Source organism: Callithrix jacchus, chromosome 7 (assembly GCF_049354715.1).
Source record: "Callithrix jacchus isolate 240 chromosome 7, calJac240_pri, whole genome shotgun sequence".
Lineage (NCBI taxonomy): Eukaryota > Metazoa > Chordata > Mammalia > Primates > Cebidae > Callithrix > Callithrix jacchus.
In genome coordinates this window covers 41,762,802-41,777,022 of record NC_133508.1, presented here as the reverse complement: position 1 = coordinate 41,777,022, position 14,221 = coordinate 41,762,802, and the positions used below count along the sequence as shown (strand labels likewise).

The following is a 14,221-nucleotide window of genomic DNA, read 5'->3' as shown; positions in this document are numbered from 1 at the left end:
ATCTTGGCTCACTGCAACCTACTTTTAGTAGAGATGTGGTTTCACCATGTTGGCCGGGCTGGTCTCAAACTCCTGACCTCAAATGATCTGCCCACCTCATCCTCCCAACGTGTTGGGATTACAGGTGTGAGCCACAGCACCCAGCCAACTGTTCCATATTTAAGAATTTTAGGCCCTGGCAAGGTGGCTCACGCCTATAATCCCAGCACTTTGGGAGGCCGAGGCGGGTGGATCACGAGGTCAGGAGTTCAAGACCAGCCTGAACATGGTGAAATATGGTGAAACCCTGTCTCTACTAAAAATACAAAAATTAGCCAGGCGTGGTGAGGCACGCCTGTAACCCCAGCTACTCAGAAGGCTGAGGCAGAGAACTGCTTGAACCCAGAGGCGGAGGTTGTAGTGAGCCAAGATGTCGCCACTGCACTCCAGCCTGGGCGACAGCGAGACTCCACATCTCAAAAACACACACACAGACACACACATACAAAATAAAACAAAAGAAAAACAGCGGTCCTCAGCTTTATAAACACCTCCCTTAGCTGATGGAAAGGCCAGGATGTCAAGGGGCAGCCGAGGAGGACACATCAGCAGCCCAGGCCTGATACGGACGAGTCAGATGGAGGAGGCGTGGCCGCTGTGTGTCCGTCAAGACCTGCTAGAGGCATGCCCACTGGAGGAGGCGTGGCCGCTAAGGGTCCACCTCGGCCCCGGGAGAAACGGGGCGGCGGTGGGGTCAGTTCCTGCCTTGCAAGTGAGGGGGGTGAGGTCCAGGCCCCCAGCCCCACGCCGGACCCTGGCCTTCTGGGCCCACCGACAGCCTCTACTAAGGCCCGCGACGTGGGGGATAGCAGAAGCCACTTCCCAGGCGGGCCACTCCAGCCCAAAGCGGCATGTTGCGGGGCAGCACAGGCCTGGGGAATCCCTCGCGCTGTTCAACGCCGCTCACCGGCGCTCAGAAACCAGCGCTCTGCGGCACTGGAGAAACCACTGCCCACCCTCCTACAGGGTCGTGGCCAGGGGCTGGAAGGTGAGGGACCCCTTGTGGACGCCTCTCCCGCCCCTCTCAAACATGGCGGCCACAGGTGCACCAAGGCGTCCCTCACAAACATGGCCGCCCGCCCTCAACCATGGCGGCCAAAGACGCTTCAAAAGGAAGCGCCCCTCACGAACATAGTTGCCCACCCCTCTCAAACATGGCGGCCACAAACGCAAAAAAAGAAGCGCCCCTTACAAACATGGCCGTCTGCCCCCCTCAAATATGGTGGCCAAAGAGGCTTCAAGGGAAACGCCCCTCAAAAACATGGTTGCTCACCCCTCTCAAACATGGCGGCAACAGGTGCACCAAAAGAAGCCCATGAACATGGCCGTCCGCCCCCTTCAAATATAGCATAGACGCTACAAGAAACGGCTCCCTTAAACATAACCTCCCAGCCCTGCCACGGGTGTGGGAAACATGGCGGCTACAGGGCTGCCAACGGACGCGCGCCACACGAACAATGCCGGGCACAGGCCGACTTAGAGCTCCAGCGTCCCATCACTGGCCCAAAGCCTGTGAGCTGCGCGCGCCGCTTACGTAAGCAACAACTGTGGCGTCACATGACAAAGGCGCTGCCCTGTGATTGGCTGTGCTGACGTCGGTGACCGCCGCGGCGCGCTCTGCGGACTCCGCATTGCTGTTCAGCCGGAACGCGTTGGGCTGGGGGGCGCGGGACTTGGCGGCGGTGCTTACTCATGAGGAGCCGGAAGGTGAGGGCTGGGGCCCGGCAGCAGCTGCACTGGGCAGCGTGGTGGGGGGGCTCCGGGCCACCCGCTGTCTGGAGAGCCGTGGCAGTGTCACGGGGTGCCTGTGTTCTAGGAGCGGCCTCCGCTTGGGCCTCGTCCCCGGGAGTCGGGAGGCTCCCAGGTCACGCCCCCGGGAGTCGGGAGGCTCCCAGGCTGCGCCCGGGGAGAAGTAAAGCGCTGAGGCCACGCCTCCGGGAGAACGGGGGATGCGGGCCATGCCCGTGGGACAAGTGGAGCTCACCCGGGAAAAGAGGGCTCCCAGGTCACCCCCGCACCCGGAGAAGGGGGGCTCTGGGACACGCCCTGGGAGAAGGGGACTCCCAGGTCACGCCCCCTTGAAGGGAGGCTTCAGACCACTTTCCCAGGAAGGTAGGGTGCCCCCTTCAGAACTGTTTTCAACTCCTGGCAGTGCTGGATGCCTTAGAGCAGAGTTTGTGCCCCTCAACTGCTGCCACTCCAGTGGAGGTCACACAGCATGTGACCTCAGCTTGGCCCCAGCTACTTAATATGCAAAAAAATGGGGTGATGAGGGATCCATCCAGAGGGGGGTGCCAGTGTCTGGGAAGGGGCAAATGCTCACTGCGTGGGTAACGATTAAGGTGAAGGACCCTTTTCACAGTGGACCCGGACCCGGACCTGGGCTGGAACCTCTTGGGAGGCTCTGAGCTGCATCCCGGCTCTCCTGGTTTGTTCAAATGGAGTGGGCACTTGTGAATTCCAACTCCTTTTACTATTTTTATCTTTGAACCAGAATGTGTCTCCTATAGGCAGCGTATACTTGGATATTTTTAAAAATCCAGTCTGGTGGTCTCTGTAGTTAGGTTTACATAGGCTATTGTACTTTTTCTTTTCTTTACACAAGTCTGTCTTTTTCTTCCCCTGTTCCTTTAAGTGGATTAAAGTGAATATTTCCTAACGTAGCATTTTCATAAATTTTTTTAACTATATTTTTGGGTTTTTTTCCAATGCTTGCTCTGTGTTTTACCATGTATATCTTAATCAGCTTCATATTTGTACTAGGTCAATTCCAAGTGATACAGAAATGTTACTCGTATATGGTTATGTTTGGGGTATTTTGTTATGTGTATTTCGTCTGTTGATGTTACAAACTCAGCATACTCTGTTATAATTATTATTATCTGTGGTCATTTCCTTAGACCTATAGGGCTTTGCTTTCACCCACTTTGTTTTGTTATTGGCAAATTTAGTACATGTCTGTATAATTACATACGTATTATTGCATACAATTGCTTTCAAAATTAGTTGAGAGAAGGAGATAGAAAAATAAGCATTTACACCATCTTTTTAAGAACATAATTACTTTTACTGGTGGGGTGTGTGTGTGTGGAGGGGGGTTGAATTACTGTCTGGGGTCACTTGATTTCAGTCTAACTTCCTTTAGTATTTCTTGTAAAGAGAGTTTTTTTTGTTCGAGTTGAGTCTCGCTCTGTTGCCTGGCTGGAGTGCAGAGGCACAATCTCGGCTCACTGCAGTCTCTGCCTCCTGGGTTCAAGTGATTCTCCTGCCTCAGCCTCTGGAATGGCTGGGATTACAGGTGCCCACCACCGCACTAGCTGATTTTTGTATTTTTACTAGAGATGGGGTTTCATCATGTTGGCCAAGCTGGGTCTCAAACTCCTGACCTCAGGTCATCTACCTGCCTCAGCCTCCCAGAGCTCTGGGATTACAAGCATAAGCCATCACTCCCAGCCCGTTTTTGAAGTATAGCTTTCCTAGATACAGGTCCCAGTTTGTTTGTTTGTTTGTTTGTTTGTTTGTTTGTTTGTTTGTTTGTTTGTTTGTAATGGAATCTTGTTACCCAGGCTGGAGTACAGTGGTGTGATCTCAGCTCACCGCAACCTCCACCTCCCAGGTTCAAGCTATTCTCCAGCCTCAGCCTCCTGAGTAGCTGAGACTACAGGTGCATACCACCAAGCCCAGCTAATTTTTTGTATTTTTAATAGAGACAGGGTTTCACTGTGTTCGCAAGGATAGTCTCGATCTCCTGACCTCGTGATCCGCCCGCCCGGCCTCCCAAAGTGCTGGGATTTCAGGTGTGAGCCACTACACCTGGCTGTTAGTTTGTTTGTTTGTTTTTGAGCATTTTGAATATGTTTGAATATTCTCCATTGTTTCAGCTGAGAAGTCAGTCCTGCATTTACTGAGGTTGCCTTCTGAGTGGCTTCCTTCTTGCGGCTTTCAAGATTTTATTCTTTCGTGGCTTTCAAGAGTTTGCCCTTGGTCTTTGTAATTTTACGGTGACGTATCTGTGGATCTCTTTACTTGTTCGGTTCATTCAGATTCCTGGATATGTAGATTGATGTTTTTCTGTAAATTTGGGGAGTTCTCAGCCATTATTTCTTGGAATCTTTTTTCTGCTCCTTCCTGTCTGCATTCTTTGTGGTTCTTATTACACATGTGTTAGTGTGCTTAATGCTGTCCAACATTTCTCTGAGGCTCTCTTCATTGTTCTTCATTCTTTTCTTCTCTCTGTTCCTCAGCGGGCATAATCTCTCCATCCAGCTTGTTTGCTTATTCTACCAGTTCATATTTACTATTGGGCCCTCCCAGTGAATTTTTTTATTTCAGTTTTTAGACTTTTCTACTCCAGAATTTCTATTTGATTTTTAAGTAATTTTTCTTTATTGATCATTTGTTTGATGCAACATTATCTTTCTTCTTTTTTCTTGATTTTGATTTTGTTTATAATGGCTACCTTGGTCCTTTATATATGTATAAATCCAACTTCTGGTCACTCTCACAGACAGCTTCTGTGGCCTGCTTTTATTTCAGGGTATGAGTCTAGTTTTCTGTTTCTTTGATTGCTTCATAATTTTTTTCGGAATCTGGACATTTTAGATAATATATTTTAGCAATTCTGGGTACTGTTCCCAACCCTGGGGCTTGTCATTGTTAATATGCGTATTTACATAGCAACTGGGTAGATTATTTCGATGAAGTATGTTTCCCCTGCCATAGTGTTCAGCCCCTGATGTTGTTGGTGGGGGATGGTGCCCAGCTTTGGGTGTGCCCACAGGCACCCTGGATGACAGTGGTTTTAGCGGGGTCCCTTTCCTCTTTCCCTGACCATGTTCAGCTGTTACACTTTGCTAGTGCCAGCTTATTGTGCTGTTCTCAGCAATAGCCTGGGCATAAGTTACTCTACAAACTAATCAAATTGTGGCTTCTTTGGAGGGATACTTTCTAAGGTCAGTGTTTGATTAGTTCGTTCTAAGCCCAAGAGGGCCCCTTCCAGCCATGTTAGTCTCTGGTTTTCTCCTGCAAACTAGTTGGCCTACAGTTTGGCCTCTTGCTTGATTCTGCACTGCCCCCCACCCACTTTGTCACAGCCTCCACTGTTCTTAAGAGAGCTCCCTTAGGCTTGAATGTCTCCACATTCCATTGCAGTGAATTCAGTGCCTTTGGGAAGACTCTAAGAGCTGTCTGTTGAGTTGCCTGCCTTTCACCCCAATGAGAGCCTCGGAGCCAGGCTGTGCAGCTATGGACAGCAATAGGATTCTCTCTGAATGGGAGCGGCGGGGGATCTAGCAGCAGCCTGAGATCCTCCGCATTTGCTTCCCCTGGTCTGGAACCACCTCCTATCAGGGACAAGGTTGATGGGGCCCCAGTCTTCTTAGTTCACTGGGAGATTTATGGAGCCAAGGTGAAGCCTCCATTCTACAAATAGGGTCTGAACAGAAGGGAGGTCCCTCTTCTCAACCCTACTCACTCAGGACCTCGTCTCAGCAACAAGTGGGATGAGAGCAGAAAGAGAAACACTGCTGCCCTGCTTGCCCTAGGAAGAAAGCCCTCTGCCTGGGAGCCGGGGGAGCTGGCCCTGTGTTCTTGGCTGCAGCAGGACAGAGCTCAAATGCCCCAGACTCTCCATGTCCTAACCAAATTATGTAGATATTCTGGAGCAAGTTTTCTCCATTTGCTGGGTGCCCGTAGGACCATTTCCAAAGGCTCTCTAAATGGTTGTTTTGGGACTGCTCATCACTTTGTCTGAGTAGGTCCTCAAGCTGTCTCGGCCAGCCCTTTTGGAGGAACTGTGTTTGTGCTTCTGATATTCCAGTTTTTAAACAACCTAGTAGAATGAGGAGGATGTCAATGATGACAAAGTCTTTTGTTTTTGGACTGTGGGACCAATCTGAGCTGCCCAACTGCAGAGCAAGAATCTGCAAGTGAGAATGTGACCAATTCTTGATATTTTAGAGTTGACACCTTGGAGGTGGTTAATCCATGGTGAAACTGAAGCTAAGCTGCTCTCATATTTTGACTCCTGTCAGTCCGGAGTGGACAGCAGATGGCCGGCTGGTGTCTATAACAGCCAGCGCTTCCAAGCCCACCAGACCCTCTGGCTTTTCTCTGCAGAAGGGGCCAAAAGGTCACCTGATGAGCCAGTCACACATGAAGAGTTCAGAACCACTGCTGCCAAGATGCTGATGGAATCTTTGAGACGCACCTGCTTCAGGAAAAGAACTGCAGGTGCAGAACACACAGACTGGCAGGCATAGAACACGGACCTGCAGGCGCAGAACACACAGATGAGCAGGCACGGAACACAGACCTGCAGGCACAGAACGCTGAGACCCGCAGGCGCGGAACACGGACCTGCAGGCGCAGAACACACAGATGCGCAGGCACGGAACTCACAGACATGCAGGCACAGAACTCGCAGACATGCAGGCACAGAACTCGCAGACATGCAGGCACGGAACTCGCAGACATGCAGGCACAGAACGCTGAGACCCGCAGGCACAGAACACGGACCTGCAGGCACAAAACGCTGAGACCCGCAGGCGCGGAACACGGACCTGCAGGCACAGAACACACAGACACGCAGGCGTGGAACGCTGAGACCCGCAGGCTCAGAACACACAGACGCAGACTTGGAGGCGCAGAACGCTGAGACCCGCAGGCAGAGAACACGGACCTGCAGGCACAGAACGCTGAGACCCACAGGCAGAGAACATGGACCTGCAGGCACAGAACGCTGAGACCCGCAGGCGCGGAACACGGACCCGCAAGCTCAGAACACACAGACGCAGACTTGGAGGCGCAGAACGCTGAGACCCGCAGGCGCGGAACACGGACCTGCAGGCACAGAACACACAGACACGCAGGCGTGGAACGCTGAGACCCGCAAGCTCAGAACACACAGACGCAGACTTGGAGGCACAGAACGCTGAGACCCGCAGGCGGAGAACACGGACCTGCAGGCACAGAACGCTGAGACCCGCAGGTGCAGAACACAGACCTGCAGGCACAGAACGCTGAGACCCGCAGGTGCAGAACACGGACCTGCAGGCACAGAACACTGAGACCCGCAGGTGCAGAACACGGACCTGCAGGCACAGAACGCTGAGACCCGCAGGTGCAGAACAGAGTTCAGTCCCCACCTCAGGCAGTTTTTGGGAGTCATATCTGGGGTGAGCTATGGTGATGGAAGAGAGATTTGGAGGCCAGGCATCACTTGTGTAATCTTATAAGCTCCTTACCCAAGTTCTCATCTGAAATGTGGGTACCGTTCCTTTAAAGCTGCTCAGGCACGGAGCTTGGCTCCCCACAGCATATTCCAGCGCAGGGCAGTGCAGTGTCTGGAGGAGGGGTCCCAGCAGGGAGGAGAGAATGGGCAGTGGCTTTCTAGAACAGAGGTGTCTTTTCCCTATGAGGCTCATGATGACATTTTAGAGAGATGGGCTTCAGACCCAGTGGGAGGATTTTAATGAAAGGTGTTTATGGCAACTCTTAGCAAGTTCTGTTACCTCTGTTGCCTCAGCTCCCTTGGTGTAGCTGTGATCATGACGTCTGCCGAGGCTCTCAGCAAAGCCCTGCCCTCATGAGAGGATGGAGGCCCAGCCCCTGGTGTGCCATGGTAGCAGGTGCTTCACGGGCCTGTGGGCACCTGATTTGTCTTGTGTATAGCTGGCAGGTGTCCTGGCCTCCTGTCGGCTGCTGCCTGCTCTTCCCCGTTTTAAATGCAACTCCAACTGCCACAGTATCATGGCATCTTGGAGCTGCCACTTCCCAGGGCTTCCGGAGCTGTCTTGGGCTACGGGCTGATGGTGAAGATGGCTTATTTCTGTGTGTCATTCTTGTTTCCTTTTTAATTTCTCTTATCTGCTGTTGGGCAGAGCACTCTTCATCCATCCCTCTGGGTTCCAGTTCTAGGGCCTGTCGGCAGTAGCTCTTGGGCCTTTCCTGGCCGTTCCAGCCTGCATTGCTCCTATTTATTGCTTCTGCTACCCACACTCATTTCTTTTGAGTTTTAAGGTGAGCTTTAAAACGTATCATCTTCTGAGTGCAATGTGATATTCTAGACTGGATTCTGGAGCAGAGAAACAGTTCATGGAGAAACTGATAAAACACAAGTAAAGTCTATAATTTAGTGAAGAGTACTGTGCTGTTGCTAATTTCTTTCTTTCTTTTTTTTTTTTTTGAGATGGAGTCTCCATCTGTCACCCAGGCTGGAGTGTAATAGCGCAATCTGAGATCACTGCAACTTCGGCTTCCTGGGTTCAAGCGATTCTCCCAGGCAGCTGAGACTACAGACATGCGCCACCATGCCCGGCTAATTTTTGTACTTTAGTAGAGACAGGGTTTCACCATGTTGGCCAGGCTGGTCTCGAACTCTGACCTCAGATGATCCACCCACCTTGGCCTCTCAAAGTGCTGGGATTACAGGTGTGAGCCACCCCATCTGGCCACTAATTTCTGAATGTTGACAAATGTCCTGTAGTTGTTTTAACATTAGTGGAAGCAGAGTGAAGGCTACATAGCAACTCTCTGTACTATTTTTTTATCATTATTTTTTCAGAGACACGGTCTTTGTCACCCAGGTGGAGTGCAGTGGGACAGTCATAGCTCACTGCAGCATCAAACTCCTGGGATCAAGTGATCCTCTCACCTCAGCCTCCCATATACCTGGAACTACAGGTGTACACCACCCCACCTGGCTAATTTTTTTTTTTTAATATTTTAGAGATGGGATCTTGCTGTGTTGCCCAGGCTGGTCTTGAACTCCTGGCCTCAAACAATCCTGCCTCAGACTCCCAAGTAGCTGTGATGACAGGTGTGAGCCATCACACCCGTTTCTTTGTACTACTTTTTGCAACTTTTCTGAAAACCTAAAATTATTCCTAAATAGTTAAAGTGTTGTGTCTTTAATTTCTTTCTTGTTATTAGAAGAGTTTGCATTGCATTCAGAGTGAAAGAGGAGTAGAGCAGTTTGTTAATATGAAGATTTGTGAGACAGTAGCTTGCTGCTTTCCACTAATAGAATAGGACTCTAATTTGAGGGAGAGAAGCTTTGGTTTTCTCATGCTGCCTTTTCTCAAGAACTTTGACAATGTAGAAAAGTTGCAGCTCCCTCTCAGGGAGGGCATGTCCTGCTTATTCTGAACACTTTGAAGTTGACTTAAGTTCCACTAATGTACACATAGTGGTTACTAGAAACATGCAAGATAAGGGACCAGATTGCCCCAAGCCTCTGAGATCCTGGGAAGAGTAGCTCCTGTATCTTAAACCTAGGCACAGTTTTGTTCGGATTTGCTCATTCAGGCCACAGGTGTCTCCACAAAGATGATACTCCGTGGGAGTAGGAGGGGCTGTCTTCGGTTATCTGTAAGTGGGAAATTCTCCTCTGCGCATTCATGCTGCTTTCCGCAGAGCACTCTCTGACTGGCTCTCGATCTGATCTAGCTCACAGGTGGAGTGCGGTCTTCAGCACGCCTGAAAGCCCGAAATTGTTCAGCAACCGGGTTGGCCTCTGCCCAGGAAGTCGCTGGTTCCACGTCTGCCAAGACAGCATGTCTGGTGAGCCCTGTTACCATGGAGAACGCCAAGTTCCTGACTCAAGGGTCCATTTTCATACAAAATTGTCATTCCAAGATGTGTCGCTTTAGGAAAATATCAAATGTTGCTTATCTGCCAGAGGGGGAGTATTTCAGATGAAAAGGTGGCAGCACTCTAATTGTCTTCAGGGAAAGACACACTCGACAGGCCACCCGTGTGTGTGTGTGTGTGTGTGTGTGTGTGTGTGTGTCTCTCTCTCTCTCTCTCTCTCTCTCTCTCTCTCTCTCTCTCTCTCTGTCTCTAGACCCAGGCTCTATCCTAGCACCTGCCCGCCCGTGTGTATGTGTGTGTGTGTGTGTGTGTCTCTAGACCCAGGCTCTATCCTAGCACCTGCCCACCTGTGTGTGTGTGTCTAGACCCAGGCTCTGAGACCACTTGTGCTCGTAGCTCTGCTCTTAGGTCAGCTGTTGAGTCTTGTTGGCCTGTTGCCATGCCGCCTCACCCCCAGAGGCTTTAAGAGAAAGGCAGAGTGGGTGGGAAAAGGATGCTCACGTCAAATGCCGTTCAACCTAGCGTAGCTGTCATTTCCGAGGAGTGAGTTCCTGAACTTACTGGTGAAGTAGAGCTGCGCCACTGAGCCCAGAGCTGCAGCTGAGGGGTTGGGACTTGGCCATATGCCAGCCTCTAGCACAGTTTTGCTCATAATGAGGGGTTTGGTAAAAATTTGTCAAAGTCAATTTAGCAAATATTTTTAAGCACCTACTGTGTGCCAGACAGTATTCAGCGAATAAAGCAAAGACCCCTGCCTTCACGGAGCTTTTGCCATAGCAGAAATGCATGAAAGCTGGTTCTTTCATTGTAATTGTATAATATATAAATCCATGCTTCAGAATTCCCCTCGGGAACTGTGATGCCTCTAGGAAAACAAAGTGGAGGAGTGCTGTTGGGGCATGTCTGGATTCAGTCGCAGCCTCACTTGGATTTTGTCTGTTGGCGGCAGAACAGTGAAATGGCGATCCGTGAAGGTTGTGGCCTTCTCATTTCACACGTGAGGAGAAGTACTAGCCTCTGCACCAAGGCCTGGTTCATTTGCTACATGTGTCTGGTCCCCTGATATTTTTTTCTTGACAGACTTCCTCATCCCACAAAGCCACAGACAGGCGAATGTCCAAGAAGTTCAAGTGTGACAAAGGTCATCTTGTGAAGTCAGAATTACAGAAGCTTGTCCCTAAGAATGACACCGCTTCTTTGCCAAAAGTGACACCGGAGACCCCTTGTGAAGATGAGTTTGCTGAAGGCAGGGCCTTGCTTCCAGGAGGTGAGGCTGGAGTTTCTGTGCAGCAGGAGGCTGCAAATCTGCCCCTTGGTGGCTGCAGAGCTGTGAGTGACTCTCGCTTAGCAAAGACTGAAGGTGGCCTATCCCTGCCGAAACACAGTGCTGGGGCAGGGGCAGAAGAATCCAACAGCAGCTCCACTGTGCAGAAGCAGAATGAGTCAGGGCTGGAGGGAGAGGACATGCAGAAGCCACCACTTCAGATGGACAACAGCATCTTCCTAGATGATGACAGCAACCAGCCAATGCCCGTGAGCCGCTTCTTTGGAAACGTTGAGCTCATGCAGGTAAGAGTGGCCCCTTCCTCTTTCCGAGGGCATCAGGCAGCCAAGCAGCACACTGCCCACTTACTGCATGTAAATAATGCCTTGACAAAAAATTCAACGTCAGTTAATCATTTTAACCCCAGAGGAGGAAATGAAACCGTTGGCTAATTGGGAGCACTCCCTCCGTCTCCCAAGCTGAGAATCATTGCCATGAGGAAAGGCTGTGGCGGGGGAAGGGGGGCGGTCTCCTCCCGAAGCCACAGGTATGTTTTCATGGAATCAGGTTTGTGGTTTCTGGAGCGTCCATCCCACACTTTCTGTTGCTTTCTCTTTTGTTTTGAACCCAGCATCTTCCCTTCTCTGCTTCATCAGCCCAGTAAGGAGGAAGCTCTTATCTAGAGAAAGTGCTGGGACTCAGTCACTTTCCCGCGTCTAAAAGGGAAGAGTGCTCTGCAGCCCCAAAGCAAGTGGATGGGTGCATTGCAGATGCAAATGTGTGTTGCTCGTGACTGAAGTCCGTGTTTTCTTCTCCTCTAAGGACCTCCCACCTGCGTCTTCATCTTGTCCTTCAATGAGCAGACGAGAGTTCAGAAAAATGCATTTCAGAGCCAAAGACGACGATGATGATGATGATGATGATGATGCGGAAATGTAGAGCCTTTACCAGATGATGTCTGTGTGCTTAGTACCATTAACCTTTGACAGTTTAGCACATTACTAGATTTATATAAAGTGTGTCTCCAAGAGAATGTCTTCTTGGTCATACTTCAGAACTGACCCATCACAGTCTATAGTGCAAAGCACCAAATGCCTGTGGAAGATGTACTCATGGGAGCTAACACTAAAATAGTCTTTGAAATTGCAAAGCTGCCGTACTGTGCCAGTGGCCTTTCTTTGTTGTTGTTTTTTTGTTTGTTTGTTTTGGAGATGAAGTTTCTCTCTCCATCTTGCTCTGTCGCCAGGCTGGAGTGCAGTGGCGTCATCTCGGCTCACTACAGCTTCTGCCTCCCGGGTTTAAGCAATTCTCTTGCCTCAGCCTCCCCAGTAGCTAGGATTACAGGCATGCACCACCATACCCAGCTAGTTTTTGTATTATTAGTAGACAGGGTTTCACCATGTTGGCCAAGTTGGTCTCGAATTCCTGACCTCAGGTAATACACCTGCCTCAGCCTCCCAAAGTGCTGGGATTACAGGCATGAGCCACCGCACCCAGCCAGTGTCCTTTCTTACTGACGTACATACATGATGGCTTGAGTCAGCTGCAGGGCAGAGGCTCGCTGAGAGGGATCTTTGTAAAGACAGCTCTTCACTTCAGCTTGGTGGCTTTAGTTTATTTTCCGTTGTCATAATTTGATTATTCTTGTGATGAACTAAATGCTAGTTCTTAAAGAACTCTTTTTTTCTATATGTGGAGCTCATGTTTACCTTGGAAATTTTGCAAAATACATTTAAAAAAGAAATAAAACATATTTTGAAAGCAGTCTTATGTTCCTGAAACCGGATTCCTTTCTCAATGCCTGGGAGCCACATAGAGGAACCGAATCCTGCCTCAGTCTCATGCTCCCAAATGCTTGTAAGGCTGGGTCCTTTTTTTTTTCTTTTTTTTGAGACTGAGTCTCCCTCTGTCGCCCAGGCTGGAGTGCAGTGGCACAGCCTTGGCCCACTGCAACTTCTGCCTCCCGGGTTCAAGTGATTCTCTGACCTCAGCCTCCCAAGTAGCTAGGATTACAGGCATGTACCACCATGCCCGGCTAATTTTTTGTATTTTTAGTAGATACGGGGTTTCACCATGTTGGCCAGGCTGGTCTCAAACTCCTGACCTCAGGTGATCTGTCCACCTTAGCCTCCAAAAATGCTGGGATTACAGGTGTGAGCCACTGTGCCTGGCACAGGTCCATTCTTTTAGACCCGTTAACCACTGAGGCCCTTGGGAAAGGGCCCCTTCCCTCCTCTCAAGTGGACTTCTGCTCCCACGTGTCTGCCACAGAAATGTTGGGCTTTCCTCTCCTGTGCGGTGGGGAAGGTCAGCCATCCAGCAAGGGCTGTGCTCTCCTCCAGGCCATAGAGAGGGCCGTGTGTAGCTGCTTCACAAGGACTGTGTTCCCCAGCCCCACCAATGTCAAGGAGCACCTCGCTGCGTGTTCTCGCCTGGGGCAGTGGAGAGAAGCCGTTGGGAGTGCTTTGTCCATGGTCTGCTACCAACTGCACATAGAAGCCAAGTGGACCAACCAGGGGCGAGCTGGGGTCCCTGGGTGGCCAAGGACAAGGAGCTGCCTGCCATGTGGGAAGATCGTGTGGGCCTTTTCATGAGTGAGCAAGAGTCATGCTGGTTTTGAGCTATTACACATTTCTGGTTTATTATAAGAGCAGCTCGAGGCCGGGCGCGGTGGCTCACGCCTGTAATCCCAGCACTTTGGGAGGCCAAGGCAGGGTGGTCATGAGGTCAAGAGATCGAGACCATCCTGGGCAACATGGTGAAACCCCGTCTCTACTGAAAATACAAAAATTAGCTGGGCGTGGTGGCACATGCCTGTAATCCAGCTGCTGGGAAGGCTGAAGCAAGAGAATCGCTTTAACCCAGGAGGCAGAAGCTGCAGTGAGCCGAGATCAAGCCATCACACTCTGGCCTGGCGACAGAGCAAGACTCCATCAAAAAAAAAAAAGGCAGCTAGATGTAACCCCGTTAAAATGTCCTGTGAAGCACAGGAAGGATTTTCCATGACATAAATTGGAAGCAAAATACAGTTGAAGACACCCATAAGAAGTGTTTCCACTCTTTATTGTTCAAATACTGCCCTCCCTGAAGGTGTTGTTCTGCACTTCCAATGTGATCCTTTTCTCATGAGCTGTGACCCTCACCTGCTTTGAATCACTTCGTGATTTATTGATCAACATACTATCATTTGAAAATAATGGCTTGTAAAGTCATTTTATGATAGGGAAAATAATTTACAACTTTTACCAGGCACAGTGGCTCATGCCAGTAATCCCAATGCTTTGGGAGGCCAAGGTGGTCAGATCACTTGAGGTCAGAATTGGAGAC

General features: G+C 50.2%; 1 protein-coding gene across 1 annotated transcript; it reads left to right on the top strand.

Annotated features, from left to right (window-relative positions):
* The first annotated feature begins 1,667 nt into the window (after positions 1 to 1,667).
* On the top strand, positions 1,668 to 12,658 carry C7H1orf174 (chromosome 7 C1orf174 homolog). Its single transcript, XM_002750218.7, has 4 exons — positions 1,668 to 1,746; positions 9,487 to 9,600; positions 10,711 to 11,199; positions 11,717 to 12,658. The coding sequence occupies exons 1-4, from the start codon at positions 1,732 to 1,734 to the stop codon at positions 11,831 to 11,833; spliced, it is 735 nt and encodes a 244-aa protein (XP_002750264.1). The 5' UTR covers positions 1,668 to 1,731; the 3' UTR covers positions 11,834 to 12,658.
* The last annotated feature ends 1,563 nt before the right edge of the window (positions 12,659 to 14,221 follow it).

Coding starts and splice junctions, on each gene's coding strand:
- C7H1orf174 (XM_002750218.7), top strand. Junction 9,601..10,710: donor CTGCCAAGACAGCATGTCTG/GTGAGCCCTGTT, acceptor TTTTCTTGACAG/ACTTCCTCATCCCACAAAGC. Junction 11,200..11,716: donor GAAACGTTGAGCTCATGCAG/GTAAGAGTGGCC, acceptor TTCTCCTCTAAG/GACCTCCCACCTGCGTCTTC.